Below are 15,666 nucleotides of genomic sequence, written 5' to 3'. Positions count from 1 at the left end.
CTTCGGCATCTTTCTGACCTAAGTACACTCCAAAATGCCAGCAGCAGTTATCTTTGGGTAGCGGGGCTGTGATTATTTTTGTTTTCTTCCTTTATCTGTATTCATATGATCGGTCACTTCAGCAAAGAGCATGAAAGCATCCAGTGTCACATGGGTCCATGTCTGTTAGTTGACAGATCTCAACGTAGGCAGATGAAAGGCAGGAAGTGACTATTTCTCCATGGGTTTCTGAATGTTTACTCCTCTTGAAATCACCATAGACTTTGTCTAAAGTGTAACATGTTTGCTCTGTATTTTGAAACTAATGGAGTACTTTAAGGTGTTAATAAAGATAAAATTCCTTTTTCTTTTTTAAAATTTTATTTTGGCCCTGACTGGTTTGGCTCAGTGGATAGAGCATTAGCCTTCGGACTAAAGAGTCCCGGGTTCGATTCCAGTCAAGGGCATGTACCTTGGTTGCGGGCACATCCCCAGTGGGGGGGGTGCAGAAGGCAGCTGATATATGTTTCTCTCTCATCAATGTTTCTATCTCTCTATCCCTCTCCCTTCCTCTCTGTAAAAAATCAATAAAATATATTTTTAAAATCATTTTGAAGTAATTTCAAACTTATATGTACCCTTTATCCACATTCACCAATTATAGACATTTTGCCACATGTTTTTACCATTCTCTATTTCTCTAATGTTTTTTTCTGAAATAGTTTAAAGTTGTTATATACCATGCCTCTTTATTCCTTAATACTACCATGTGAATTTTTAAAGAATAAGGACATTTTCTTACCTAACAGTAACACTATTTCCACATTCTAAATTTTAACATTTATCTCAATGTCTTTTATAGAATTTTTAAATTGTCTTATGTCTTTACCTTTTTATTTATTTCAGAGAGAAAAAAAACACATCAATTTGTTGTTCCATTTATTTATGTACTTATTAGTTGCTTCTTTTTAAAAAAAAAAACTTTTTAATAATTTCAGAGAGAAAGGGAAAGGGAAAGAGAGATAAAAACATCAATGATGAGAATCATTGATTGACTGCCTCTTGCAGGCCCCACACAGGGGATCGAGCCCGCAACCTAGCCATGTGCCCCAAATGAGAATTTAACCATGACCTTCTGGTTCATAGGTCAACATTAACCATTGAGCAATGCCAGCCAGGCATTAGCTTCTTCTTATATGTTCCATGACCAGGGATGGAACCTGCAACCATGGTGTATCAGGACGATGTCCCAACCAACTGAGCTACCAGGCCAGGGCTTGTACTGTGTTTTCAGTCTCCTTATATCTGGAGCTATTCCTTCCCTACTCTACTTTTTTTTTGTCTTCTTTGTCACTGTCATTTTGAAGGGTATACACCAGTTGTTTTGTAAAATGTAATTTGTGAGAAGATAGAATGCCTTTATTACCATGTATTTATTTGATAAGTATGTTTATGCATTTTTGAATGTTTACTTTATTCAAAGGCTTAAATATTTAAGAAATATGTAAATAGCTAGGAATCTGTATAAGAATTCTAAAAACCTTTGGAAGAAAATGGTATTAACACATAAGGAGAACAAGTAAATAGACCAGAGTATGGAAAGGAAAATCCATAAGGATGAAGAACAGAACATTAAGAAGAGAGAAGAATGTTAGCAAACTGAGAACAAGAGAGGAGAAAAAAATAGGGGGAATGTGTGTTTAGTACTGTGATCCCTGTCAAGAATTTTGACCCTGTCCTCATACCTCTCATTATCTTGGTCCAAATATACCTTTCATGGTTATAAAAATGCTCAAATAAATATTTGTGCATAAACGAACAATTTGTCACAAGAGAATCTGCTTATATTTTTCAAGTATATATTTAATCATAAGCATCTATCGTTGTCCTACCCACAGTACAACTGCTAAGACTGAGAAGAAAGAAGCTATTAATTGTTTCTAAGAAGTATATGAGAAGTAAAGATGCTATTCAGATTTGGTGCATTCTGTGCACAGGTAGCAGCTCTTCTGTCATTAATCCTCCACAAAGCTCCTCTGGGTGATCGAGAACAATGTAACAATTTTCTACTTCCAAACAACTTTGACCGTACTTCCAAAAATATCGGCAAATGAAAAGTGTATTAAGCAGCTTGATATTACTTGTGATTTAAGGTTAGTTGTTGATATGATATCACAGTATAAATTTCACACATAAATGCCATTTTGCCCTGTGATTTTTAGGTTGAATTCATTAAGAAACAGTATTAAGTTTGCAAGAAAAGTTAATTTCTAAAGTCATTCAGTGTTTGAGCATAGTAGTTGAAGGCAGTTCTCATTTAGAAAAAAATTTTTGAAGTATGTTTTTTATTAATTTTTAGAGAGAAAAAGGGAGAGGCCTAGAGATAGAAACATCAATAAGAAAGAAACATCGTTGATTGGTTGCCTCTTGTACTCCCCCTACTGGGGATCGAGCCCAAAACCTGGGCATGTGCCTGACCAGGAACCATTGAGCCACACCAGCTGGGCTCATTTAGAAAAAATGTAATTTCAGCTCCAAGATAAAAAATTGCAATAAGACTTCACTGTCCCCAAGCCACCAAACTGATGTGTGGAAGGGCAAGTCGGGATATTGAGCTTCTATTTCTGATCCAAACTCACCAAACTAATGACTTAGAAAATTTTTTATGGATTATAGAGAGAGGAAGGTAGAGAGAAACACAGATCAGTTGCCTCCTACACATGTCCAGCTGGATCAAACCTGCAACCTGGATATGTTCCCTGACCAGGAATCAAATCTGCCACTTTTTAATGTGCAGGACAATGCTCCAACCAACTGAGCCACACCAGCCAGGGCTGAACTGATGAGTTTTAAGTCCATGAGAGTGAACAAAGTTCACTATTGACATTTGTTCACTAATACATATGGATTCAAATATTTTCCACAAAGTATCTGTTGATGATTAATACAATGAATAACCACAGGTTTTAATCATCTTACATTTTCACAGGCTTTGTAAACTTGTCTACCTCAACTTTTTTCTTTTTCACATATTTTTACCACCATTGGTTGCAACACATGTGCAGCTTTGTTGCAGGTTCCATTCAAGGTTGTACTGAATTAGTGATTTCTCAACTCCTTTGAAATATTCTTGCCTGTGGTTGTTTCATGCAAATTATTCATAAGTCTAATTCTTCAGTAACTACAAAGTCTACACTGGCTTCTGGAACAGCAATAACTGAGCTGTATCAGTAACTTCTGCCAATTCATCAAGAACCAAGGAAAACTACTGGAAATCACTTGCCTTTAAAAAAAAAATTGATTACTGATGTTTCTCCCAACATTCTCAAGTCTTTGAACAACCGTCCTCACCAAGAGGCTAATATAATACAGTGGGGCCTTGACTTACGAGTGTCCCGACCAACGAGTTTTTCGAGATACGAGCTGCCTCTTGGCCCACTTTTTGCTTTGAGTTGCGAGCTAAAATTTGGGTTACGAGCCAGCTTCAGATACCCCACCGCCAGTTGGTGCAGCGAACGCCACAGTGAACGCCACATCAGCCCAGCATCACGTGTCTCACTTGTTCACGATTGATTTGACATACGAGTAATTTGAGTTACGAGCTCCGTCACGGAACGAATTAAAATCGTAAGTCAAGGCCCCACTGTAGTCTTAAGCAAAGTTTAAGTGCTGTGGGCCAAGGCAGAATTGAGTAGATTATATAAGTACTTTCTATGTCCTTTATAATGTACTTTTTTAAATGATAAAAAACTATTTGGGTGGAAAACTACATGTTTCATTGCTTGACGAAGGTAAGTTCCACCACAGTGAGGTCTAACCACTGCTACAATTTACTCATACGTCATTTGTGCACAATAATCAATTAACATGACTGACAAGGTGACCCAATGACTTGATTTCCTATTAGTCCCATTGACTAAACCAACAGTCATATCACATCATGCTGAAGAAGAAAAAGCACCAAAAATACATGCTAACAAATGTCCAGTCTTTGAGGTTTTTTTGTGATTGAAATGTTTAATAGTTCTCTAGCTTGTGGTCTCTAATTCTGTTTAACAACTAACTTCATTTCCCGCCAAAACCGGTTTGGCTCAGTGGATAGAGTGTTGGCCTGTGGACTGAAAGGTCCCAGGTTCGGTTCCGGTCAAGGGCATGTACCTGGGTTGCGGGCATATCCCCAGTAGGAGATGTGCGGGAGGCAGCTGATCGATGTTTCTCTCTCATCGATGTTTCTAACTCTCTATCTCTCTCCCTTCCTCTCTGTAAAAAATCAATAAAATATATTTAAAAAAAACAAAAAAAAAACTAACTTCATTTCTGAATGAAGTTATTGCTGTTCCAGAAGCCAGTGTAGACTTTGTAGTTACTGAAGAATTAGACTTATGAATAATTTGCATGAAACAACCACAGGCAAGAATATTTCAAAGGAGTTGAGAAATCACTAATTCAGTACAACCTTAAATGGAACCTGCAACAACTAACTTCATTTGCAGATCACGAACTAGCAAATGTCTTCTAACCCCAAATACTTTTAAAACAAACCTGTATTTGACCACTTGGCTTTTAAAACCATTGGTTTGCACACTCTGAAATGTATTTTTTTCATTCCGACATTGTCATGTCATAAATTTTAAAATAATGGAGAATTTCATTATCATCACTTGAATGCTTAGTAGCAGCCTGTGGTCTGTTACTTTGCATTGCAAATTTATAAAGAGGGACTTTGGAACCTCAGTCATGGTCAGCCAGAAGGTAGTCTTTCCCTCCCTTGATTAAGCCAATGTTTTTGGAAGTAAGTCAAAGTTGTTTGGGGCCCCTTCTTCACTGCCACTGGGTAAGGAGGCCTGAAACTTGTTCTTTCAGCCAAAGAACTTCAGTTACTATCAAGAGATCACCCTTTCCTTTTCTCGTTGGGTGGTTGCCACAGGACAGAAGGCTGGGGCTCTTCCTGATATCTGAACATCCTTTTCAGGGAAATCCATTCTGTTGGTGTTTCTTTTTTGTTGTTGTTTCTTTAAAAAACAAAATTTATTGATTTCAGAGAGGAAGGGAAAGGGAGAGAGAGAAACATCAATGAGAGACGATCATTGATCGGCTGCCTCCTGCATGTCCCCTCCAGGGACTCACAACCCGGGCATGTGCCCTTGTCCGGGAATCAAACTGTGACCTCCTGGTTCACTGAGCCACACTGGCAGGGCCTATTGGTGTTTCTTAATGTTAATCCTAAGGCTTGTCCTACCTCCACGCTTTATAAATTTCTCTCTTATACACCCACCTCATAAGCAGAGCTACCATAGGTTTAGAATTCTTTTTTAAAAAAATATGTTTTTATTGATCTTAGGGAGAGGAGAAGGGAGAGGGATAGAGAGATAAAACATGGACTGCCTCCTGGAGCCCCCAACCGGGGCATGTGCCCTGACCTGGAATCAAATGGGTGACCTCTTGGTTCATGGGTCCACACTCAACCACTGAACCACCAGGCCAGAGGGGTTAGAATTCTTATTCCCAAAAGGGGAGGTGGGGGGGGGGGCGCGGAGAGCATGGGGGAGGAGGGGTTGGAAGAGGTTTTTTGGGAAAAAATTGGAGGACCTATGTAATACTTTCAACACTAAAGATCGAAAAGAATTATTATTCCCACATGGCTAGTGAGTGGCAAGCAAGGCCTCAAGCCAGGTCTTTGGGTGCTGTGTGGCGGGTCCAACATGAGAGCCAGGAGGAGCCGAGGAGAAGCTCCTGAGACTAGGGGTGGGCTGGGAGCGATGCTGACAACACACCTCATGTACCCTTCTGGGCAGGCCCCAAGTGGAAAGGAAGTTCCCCGCGTCGATTCCACCATCACCCTTACACCCTTACACCTCAATTCCTATGTTCTCCACGGAACCGAGCTGAGTGAAGCAGAGCCCCCTGGCGCCAGCTCAGGGGGCTGAGCAGCTGCGGCGTGAGCGCCCCTTAGTTATGGGTCTGGGGCCGCAGCTCTGCGCTCTGCGAGCAAATACTTGGCAGACGGGGCCCCGACAGAGGATGCGTGTGCGCTACGAAGGTCACCGCGGCCCCAAGGTGGGCTCAGGTGCACGCTCCGCGGCCAGGGTTGGTGGGCGAGGCTGGGCGGGGCGGGGCGGGGTCTGGAGGGAGCTGGCCTGAGCCGAGACGGCGCTGGGCGGGGCCTGCACGACGGGGCGGGGCGGGGCCTGAGGGGGCTGGACTGAGCCTAGACGGGGCGGGCTGGGCTGGGCCTAGAGGGCGCGGGGCGGAGCCTGGACGGCTGGGCGGAGCGAGGCGGGGCCTGAAGGGGGCTGGACTGAGCCTAGACGGGGTGGTACTGGGCTGGGCCTAGAGGGCGCGGGGCGGGGCCTAGGCGGCGGGAGTTGCTGGGCGGGGCCTGGGCGGCGGGAGTTGCTGGGCGGGGCCTGGGCGGCGGGAGTTGCTGGGCGGGGCTGGCGCCCTCGGAACCGCGCGCAGCACCTTGGGGTCTCAGCGGCTGGCTGCGCACAGACTCCCGGACACTCGGACAGACATGCTGGGCTCCCCGGGAGAAGGACATGGGGCCACTCCCGCGGGCGGACCCGGCGAGGAGCCAGGAGCCTCCACGCTGCCGGGAAGTAGGCGGGAGCGGTCAGGCCGCGCTGTCTCTTTGAGACCGTGTTCCCGCTGACACCGACGGTGAGGAACCCAGCCCCAGGTCCCGGGAAAACCCCAGAGGATGGGCATTTGAGTATTCAGGTCTCTGGGCGTGGGATTTTGGGAGGTTATGAATGGGCGGGGGGGCACCCTGCTTTGCGTGAAAGCCGCAGGTACCTTGTAAATTTTAACAGGGCTCAGGTGAGTCCGAGCAGGGCCAAGTTCCAAAGGGAGGAGAGGACCCCGTCCTCTCAGGGCCCACCCGGGGCTTGTCCTTCATGATCTTGGTAAGCCCAGCCAGCTTGTGAACTAGTGGGTGAATACAGGAAGCTCCAGGCCTCGGTGGTGGGTGGGGAGGCAGAGGAACCAACTACTGTCAGCTGTTCACGGTTTCCTGAGCTGCTGAGAGGTGCAGCCTTGCCTGCCTATGGGCCCCAATGAGGCAGCAGCACCCACCTTAGGACCTCAGAGCACAGCAGCAGGCAGTGGAGAGGTGGCTGAGCACTGTGCCTCCCTGGTACCCACTGGGAGTTGGGCCACTGGCACCAGGGAGAAGAGGCTGGGTTGTTTGATGACAGTGGGGGCAGAATTGAGGATTGTGAAGTCATAGTGTAATGGGATGCTACAGGTGGGGCCTGGGGCGGACTGCCTGGCAAGAGGAAAGGTACTGCCCAGGCAGGCCATTGCTTCTGCTGGTGGAAGGGAGCCTCTGGGATCAGCAGGGCACACCTGGTTCCCATGGTGGACTGATGAATTGGGTAAGGCCACCCTACCACAAAGATCCCTCTCCCCATCCTTACACAGGCAGGAAAGCAGTCCCATGCCAGTCTGGAAGCCTAAATACCACCCACGCCATGGGGAGGAAAGCAGTAGAGAGACTGAGTGGCATATCCTGCTGCCCCTTTCTCCCAAACCTCCTCCTGGGCAGACCCCCAGGCTCTGCCCAACCCCAGCTCTGTGAGTGTTCTGTTTGTCCTGGGTAGTTGGCTTCCAGGACTTAGGGTTCCAGGGCTCTGAGAATATGCAGTGGGGAGCAGATGAGTCCTGAGGATTACCACTGACCCCACCCCTACTTCTCCAGATGCAGAGGCCTCCATGGCTGTGCTAAGCCTTCTGTTCTTGGCAGTGATGTATGTTGTTCACCACCCCCTGATGGTCAGTGACCGGATGGACCTGGACACACTAGCCAGAAGTCGGCAGCTGGAGAAGCGCATGAGTGAGGAGATGCGCCAGTTAGAGATAGAGTTTGAAGAGAGAAAGCGAGTCGCTGACCAGAAGCAGAAGGCAGAGAACTTCTGGAGAGGAGACACATCCAGTGACCAGTTAGTGCTGGGAAGGAAGGACATGGGGTGGCCGTTTCAAGACGAGGGCCAGGAGGGACCGCTGAGCTGGATGCTGGGAAACCTGTGGAATGCTGGCCTCTTTTGCCTTTTTCTCATCTTCGAGCTTCTGCGACAGAACATGCAGCACGAGCCGGCCTTTGATTCCAGCAGTGATGAGGAAGAGGAGGAAGTCCGGGTGGTGCCTGTCACCTCCTACAACTGGCTTACCGACTTCCCTTCACAGGAGGCCCTGGAATCCTTTTACAAACACTATGTCCAGAATGTCATCCGTGACCTGCCCTGCACCTGCGAATTTGTGGAGAGCTTTGTGGACGACCTCATTGAAGCCTGTCGGGCACTCAACCGCCAGGTGGTCAGCCCCCAGGAGGCTCGCCCACAGCTGGAGGACTGCCTGGGCATTGGGGCTGCCTTTGAGAAATGGGGAACCCTCCATGAGACCCAGAAATTTGATATCCTGGTGCCCATTGTTCCGCCCCAGGGCTCCACGTTTGTGCTGGAGATGAGGGATCCATCCTTAGGCCGCCGCTGTGGCAATGTGCTGGTGGAGTCAGAATGTGTGTGCAAACGCGAGAAGCTTCTGGGCGATGTGCTGTGCCTGGTGCATCACCACAATGACCACTCGGCCCTCTTGGGCAAGTGCAACAGCTCCATCAAAGCAACCCTCTGTACCGGCTCCCACCTGGATGTGTGCAAGACCGTACAGTGGTTCCGGAACATGGTGGGCAACGCCTGGGCCCTCGTGGCCCACAAGTATGACTTTCAGCTCAGCCTCCCACCGTCCACCACATCCTGCAAGCTCAGGCTGGACTATCGCTCAGGCCGCTTTCTCTCAATCCGCTTGGTCCTGGGGGTGCAACGGGAAGACACTTTGGTCTACCTGGTGAGTCGGGCCCCTGACCAGGAACAGCTCACTAGTGTGGACTGGCCCGAGTCCTTTGCAGCCTGTGAGCACTTGTTCTTGAAGCTGGTTGGGCGTTTTGCCCCAGAGAACACCTGCCACCTCAAGTGCCTCCAGATCATTTTAAGTCTCCAGGACCTTCAGAGCTCACCCCAGGGAGCGTCCCGTCCCATCCTTACCTCTTACCACTTCAAAACAGCCCTCATGCACCTGTTGCTGTGGCTGCCCCTCACGGACTGGCAGCAGAGCATGCTCTCCCAGCGGCTCCAGGACATCCTCTGGTTCTTGGGCCGTGGCCTCCAGCAGAGGTCCCTCCATCATTTCCTCATTGGTAACAACTTCCTGCCCCTGACCATCCCGATTCCTAAGAAATTTCGGAATGCCGAGCCTGTCAATCTCTTCCAACACCTGGTGCTAAACCCCATGGCACACTCACAGGCACTGGAAGAGTTCCACAATCTTCTGACCCGAGTGAAAGCTCTGCCTTGTGCTCCGTTGGCCGGGGCACATTAATGTAAAGGCCATTAATAAAGGGGAGAAGGTATTTGTGATTCAGGCTGCAAAAGAGTATATTTTTCAGATACATCAGTGGCATATATGACTTTACCTTGTGAGTAGGGGTTATGATAGATTAAGGCATTTTAAGGAGTGTGTGAAGTGGTCACAAAGATGGGGTCCCAGGGGGTCTTCTGAGTTTTTCTTCTCCTGACTTAACTTGCATCATGACCCACAGAGAGACCAGGGAAACAGATGTTGTGGGAGAATCTTGCTGCTAAAGAGTTAGATCCAGAGGTGGCTTGGGAAGCCGTGTTTTGTATCAACACTGGAAGTGAAAGAATACCTCCATTCCAGCTTACTCCTCATATTTTAGGAACTAATTTTTCAGACTTTCACTATTTGAAGATACAACCAAGATGTTTATTTTCTGTTTTCTTAATTTAGCCCAATCTTTATATGTCAGTATAGTTATTTTTACGCATCTGAGAAAATTCCAATACTACTCAAATAATTTATTAGCATTGATTCACAAATATTAAGTCAGTAGTGACCTGTCCCATAATTGAGGTAATGTGTTTACTTAAAGAGCAACATCTGATGACCTCAATGCCTGGACACAACATTATAAAACCTTTAACAAGGATGATCTTTTGGGGGCTCTGAGATGAATAATTGTTGTTTCTGTAGGGAGCCACTTGTTTGATGAATGGAAAGAAGTCCTAGCTACCATGTGTAGCTCTGCTTTTTCCCAGTCTGGTAATGCCTTTGTATTATCTTTTCAAAGATCAGAGGCATTATTTGAACTATATTTGCGGTTTTGCAAAACAAGGTCATAACAATTGACCACTGGCAGGGCTGGACTGGAAGGACTATGAAGCAGTCCAACTCAAATAAAGTCGAGATTCCAGAGATGTGATCGATGTATTTTTCTGTGGGCATCCTGAGGAGGAGTGTTAAGAAATGTGAAAATAGCTGTGGGTGTGGTTGTTTTGGAATTCCAATGCTGTACCTTCCTTGAAAGCCTGGGAGATCTGCTCAGAGGAGGACCTGGCCCCACGTTTAACTTGACCTCGGTGGGGTTAAGATGTTGGCCTTATGGGCTTTGGTTGTAGAATCCACACCCTCCACCAAGCAGAAATAAATTACAGGTGTCCCAGAAACTGATGCCAGTCAATATCTGGGGCTCCCTCTGCTCAGTAGCTACTGTTGTCTGCTGGTATCTGCCAGGTACTGCTTTCAGGTTAAGATGCAGTGGTGGTTGGTTCCATGCTGGTGGGATTTTGATGTTTTAAAATATCCATATGCTTTTTGTTTAGAAAATAATTTACTGGTGTTTCCTTCTAAATCAATAAATGAGGCTATTTTCTGTATCTGTTGGAATCTGTGCAATAACACATATAGCAGATCAGCATTCTCCTAGCCTGTTCCCAAGAAGTTCATGTTACCCTGATGGCTCATCCAGCACACCCTGGTGTTTCTCAGCATACCTGGAACCAGTCTGCCCTGTGGTTTCCCAGTGGCCTGGCCAGTAGCCAGGAAATAATAGTTCAGAATGTTAAGGAATACCTAAGTCATTCATTTTCATGGGGCCCAAACCAAAATATCAGCCAAATTGAAAGATCTTAGTGGCTACAAACAACGTAAGTTCTAGAGGGCATAAGTCTGTCAGGTAGTGAGAAGTTGGTATAAAGTTGTAGCACTGGGGTTTCCAGTGTAGTAAGAGGCGAGAAAGAAAACAAAGTTATGAACAGGCAGAAGACCACAAAGGGAACAGCACAACTTGGGTGGGGCAGTAGATGTAAGAGAGAGTATAGCAAAAACAAGTAGTGGGAAGAATGGAGCTATAGTGCTTTGGGAATATTCACAGTGAAAGGGGAAACCAGATATTTAGGAAGCTGAGCTTCTAAAACAATACTGGCTGGCACCCAGGATAAAACAGCAGTCACAGTAGTGAAAATAGTAGCATTCACTGAGCATTGCCAATGTTCTAAATGCACTGTTCTAAACACTTCACATCTGGTAACTCATTTAATCCTCACACGAACACCCCATGAAGCTGGTGCTTTATCTTCTCCGTTTTACCAATGAGATAACAGGCTCAGAAAGAGCACACAACTTCCCCAGGTCACAGCTGGTAAACAGCAGAGCCTGGAGGGAAGTACCTGTCCCAGCAACTTCCCAGCAGGAATCCAACAACACGTAGGACTTAAAGTTATTTGAAAAGCAAAAGGCACTGTATTAATTTTAAGCCAAAGGGTGGTATGTTGTTTGGAAATTCCAGAAGACAGAAACTGTTGGTTCTTAGCCCAATCTTTAGGAGGTCAGGAATTTTATATCACATACAAAATTAAAGGCATTTGCTCAGAGGCCAAAATGAACGTAAAGCCATTTTAACTATGTGTCCTTTGAGCCCCAGTGACAATATATCTTATATTATAAGCCAACTGCAAGCTGGAAGGTCAGGGCAAATTTGAAGCCAAAAAATTGCTTGTTCAGGTAACTAATTGATAACACTATTGTTCCTCACCTAAACTGAGGCTGTTTGCTTTTATTCGGGGGAAGCCGAATCTCAGTGAGGAGTGAAATGAGGAAGACCAATGGCCTCAACTTTGCTTTTCTGCTGAGAAGGAATGGGGGAGGGGACCCACTACTTTACTTTTGTACAGACAGGGTAATTGAGTTTTGCACACCATTGACACCACTGATAAATCATTCAGTCTTTTTGCACCCTCTGTACTCCTAATCCCCCAAAACAAAAGATGGGCTGGGAGTGGGCTGTGAATGAGCTGCCTGCACTCATACAGAGCAGGATGTGGAGCTGGCCCCTTCCTCCCAACACATGGCACCCCAAGCCATCAGCTCAGGAGGCTCCATTATAACCACAGAACAGATGCAAGCCTCACCTAATGGGTCACCTAGTAGCCTTCCTTTGCCAGGAGATCCAAGCCAGTTCTTCAGAGGCTCCTGATTCTGTGCCACCTATCACCCAGCAACACCCAATGCTCTTAGTTGGTGCAGACATGGAATCCAGAGGCTCACGCTCCTGGACCCTAGTGCATACTGACCCCATATGCTCACTCATGGGAGTTTAATCTGTTACTAATTCCTCATAAACCCCAGTGAAATGGGGTATTCTCATCACTGTTTTATTTTTATTATTATTAATATTTATTTATATTGATTTCAGAGAGGAAGGGAGAGGGAGAGAGAAACATCAATGATGAAAGAGGATCATTGATCAGCTGCCTCCTGTACGCCCCCTACTGAGGACAGAGCCTGAAACCCAGACATGTGCCTTTGACCAGAATCAAACCCGGAACCCTCCAGTCCTCAGGTGGATGCTCTATCCACTGAGCCAAACTGGCTAGGGCTATTTTTTTTTTAAACATGTTTTTATTGATTTCAGAGAGGAAGGGAGAGGAAGAGAGAGATACAAATATCGACGAGATAATCATTGATCAGCTGTTTCCTGCACACCCTCCAACTGGGGATGGCGCTCGCAATCTGGTCATGTGCCCTAACCGGGAATTGAACTGTGACCTCCAGGTTCATAGGTCAATGCTCAACCATTGAGCCACACCAGCCAGCCAGCTGGGCTCATCACTGTTTTATAAATGGGGAAGAAAATGGGGCCCAGAGAGGTTAAGATGCCCAATTTAGGATTTAAACTTATCTTCCAATGTCCCTCATCCAATACGTATTTAAGTGCTTGCTGTGCCCAGGGCTAGCACCAGGCCCTGGGAAAACAAAGGTGAGCAAGGACCAGCTTCCTCTTCCTGGAATTGAGTCTAGGGAGGGGATTGACATGAACTAGTCACCCCAGCAGATGTAAAATTTCACAGGTGACAAGTTCTGCTAAAGCCTCCAGTACAGACACCTGAGTATATCAGGGAAGGTCTCCCTGGAGAAGTGATGTGACCTCATTGGGTGAAGATGGGATGGAGAGGATCTTATGTGGAGGACATGGCATGCGCAGAGGTGCTGTGCTGAAAGTGGGCATGGTGAGGGCCAGTCTGAAAGAAGGCCCAAGTGACTGGAGGGCAGGGAGCAAAGGGAGGCAAGATGAGGCTGGAGAGGCTGCAGGGATGGGACCCTGCAAGACCTTGTAGACCACTTTAAAAGTTCCCAGAGCAGCCAAAACCGGTTTGGCTCGGTGGATAGAGCGTCGGCCTGTGGACTGAAGGGTCCTAGGCTCGATTCCGGTCAAGGGCATGTACCTGGGTTGCGGGCACATCCCCAGTAGGGGATGTGCAGGAGGCAGCTGATCGATGTTTCTCTCTCATCGATGTTTCTAACTCTGTCTCTCTCCCTTCCTCTCTGTGAAGAATCAATAAAATATATTAAAAAAAAAAAAAAGTTCCCAGAGCAGTGGAATTTTTTAGTGTGCAGGGACTAAAAAAAATTAATACTTTCCCTCCCACCTTCTAAGTCCTTCTAACTAGGCTAGTAATCAAATGAACAGAGACAGATTAACAGAGAAAAATGTTTAATACATGTTCCTGGGGAATTCACACAAGCATGAAAAGTTCAAAGACACCGTTGAGGCAACATTCAATATATATGACATTTTTGGACAAAGGAGAAAAGGGGTTGGTGAATGGGTAAAACGGGCGACTTACAGGTGGTTGAGAAGAGTGGATTATACGAGGCAGGAAAATTCTTGCCAGGCAATTCAGAAACAATGGGACGTGGGGTATCTAGCTAACAGGCCTGGAGTCTTCCTGACTAGAGCTAGGGTGAAGATTTTTAAGATGATTAAGCCAAGACTCCCTTCCTAAAGCAGATCTTTCTGTCTGAATTTCTTAGGCAGCAAAGGAGTGAGGGTCAAAGGTTCTGAGTCTTGTTTCTCAATTAACAGCTTAAAATCAATATCCCAAAAAGACAGCTTAAGGGTGGCAAAAATTTAGTCCCCTTCAAACGGTTTTAGACTTTGGGGGAAAAGTAACAGGTCAGATTTGTACTTAGCAACCACCACCCTGGACCCAAAGGAAGCGGGGTCAGCAGGTGTGGGGTTGCTGCAGACCTGCCAGGTGGGACAAGGAGAGACACACCACTGAAGAGATGTTTAGGGGAAAAGAGAACTCAGTGGATTGTCCCTGGAGTGAGAGGGAGGCGCCAGGATGGCTCCTGGGTGGCTGGTTTCATTTGTGGAGACGAAGAAGCGAAGAAGCGTACTGTAAAAATGTTTTCTCTCCTCTCTCCCCCATTGCCTTAGGCGAAAGATTTGGTGGGCACTGAGAGAACAAGTTCATGCAAAAAAAAAAAAAAAAAAAAAAAAAAAATATATATATATATATATATATATATATATATATATATATATATACATAGATATATATATTGGCTTAAAAAGTAGTTTTCAACCAAGGGTAGCACTTTTTTGGTAGCCAAACTGACTGGGGGGCACTGATGGCGTGTGGCAGGTGTCGGGGTCGCCGAAGGAAGAATGCTTGAGGTCAAAAGGAGTAAAAATTATGAATTTATTATGCCGACACCAGATGGGCTGACCCCCAACATGGCGCCAGCCCCCAGGGGCGGGGAGGGAGAGGTTTTAAAGGACTGGAGGCCGGCTTTTCCCGGCGGAGAATTCTCTGGGCTCTCTGGGCGGGTCTGGACGCTAGGAAGGCCGGAGGGGACGGACAATGGTCTTAGCAAGTGGAATGGGACATGGAATGTGGTCTCGGTGAAAGGGAATGACCTTGCGAAGTGGCCTAAAGGTCAGTTCCCAGGGGAGGGGTATCCATTTCGTTATTGGATCACCGTTCCCAGCAGGCAAACGGGGTCAGGGTGCGGAAGAGCTGTACACAGAGGGCCGGACCCCACACCAGGAACTGTCCCGGCCTGAGGCCGAGGGCGCCGAGGGGGAAACACTGTGCAAGGCCAGCTGCGTGGGAGGAACGCGGGAGGCCCGGGGGCACTCGGAGGCGCCCGGCCTTTCCTCCGCTGATCTAGGCCTCGGGTGAGGCAGAGCCAAGGGAGCGGCCGCACAGTGCATCCGCCTCACGTTCCTTTAGTTAATCCCCACCCCAGGATATTTTCCCATTAATTTTTAGAGAAGGTGGGAGGAAGGGAGGGAGGGAGGGAGGGAGGGAGACACACGCATCCATTGGTTGCCTCCCCCACGTGCCTGGACCAGGGCAAACCGGCTAGGACCCGCCTCGCTTTCGACACCAACTTTTTTTTTAAAGGGGGTTGGAGGGAGAGAGCCAGGAAGCTTTTCACGAGAATTTGAACAAAAACGATGGCCTTCATTTAAAGAATGTGTATAAAACATTGTGCATCTGTCCTCCCCGCCGGGAAGGCTCGCTGCGGGCCGGCTCCCTCTCACCT

General features: G+C 46.8%; 2 protein-coding genes across 5 annotated transcripts in view; both read left to right on the top strand.

Moving 5' to 3' along the window:
- Positions 1–6,502: 6,502 nt before the first annotated feature.
- On the top strand, positions 6,503–10,706 carry ITPRIPL1 (ITPRIP like 1). 4 transcript variants are annotated; one of them, XM_036302226.1, is made up of 3 exons: positions 6,512–6,639; positions 7,402–7,554; positions 7,679–10,706. In XM_036302226.1, exons 2-3 carry the CDS (start codon positions 7,452–7,454, stop codon positions 9,349–9,351), a joined length of 1,776 nt encoding a protein of 591 aa, XP_036158119.1. In that variant the 5' UTR covers positions 6,512–6,639; positions 7,402–7,451; the 3' UTR covers positions 9,352–10,706. The 4 variants fall into 4 exon arrangements, with proteins under 4 accessions (XP_036158120.1, XP_036158119.1, XP_036158121.1 ...); XM_036302227.1 differs by lacking the exon at positions 7,402–7,554 and having other exon boundaries at positions 6,503–6,639; XM_036302228.1 differs by lacking the exon at positions 7,402–7,554 and having other exon boundaries at positions 6,561–6,699.
- The window catches only part of NCAPH (non-SMC condensin I complex subunit H), a 48,195-nt gene continuing 39,059 nt past the window's right edge, over positions 6,531–15,666 (top strand). The window contains exon 1 of the mRNA XM_036302223.1: positions 6,531–6,639. The gene's annotated coding sequence lies outside the window, so the exon portion shown is untranslated. The remainder of the gene's footprint in view (positions 6,640–15,666) is intronic.

The sequence above is a fragment of the Myotis myotis genome, unplaced genomic scaffold (assembly GCF_014108235.1).
Source record: "Myotis myotis isolate mMyoMyo1 unplaced genomic scaffold, mMyoMyo1.p scaffold_m19_p_30, whole genome shotgun sequence".
Taxonomy (NCBI): Eukaryota; Metazoa; Chordata; class Mammalia; order Chiroptera; family Vespertilionidae; genus Myotis; species Myotis myotis.
The sequence above is the reverse complement of the archived record's forward strand: the minus strand, read 5'-3'. Positions and strand labels throughout refer to the sequence as shown.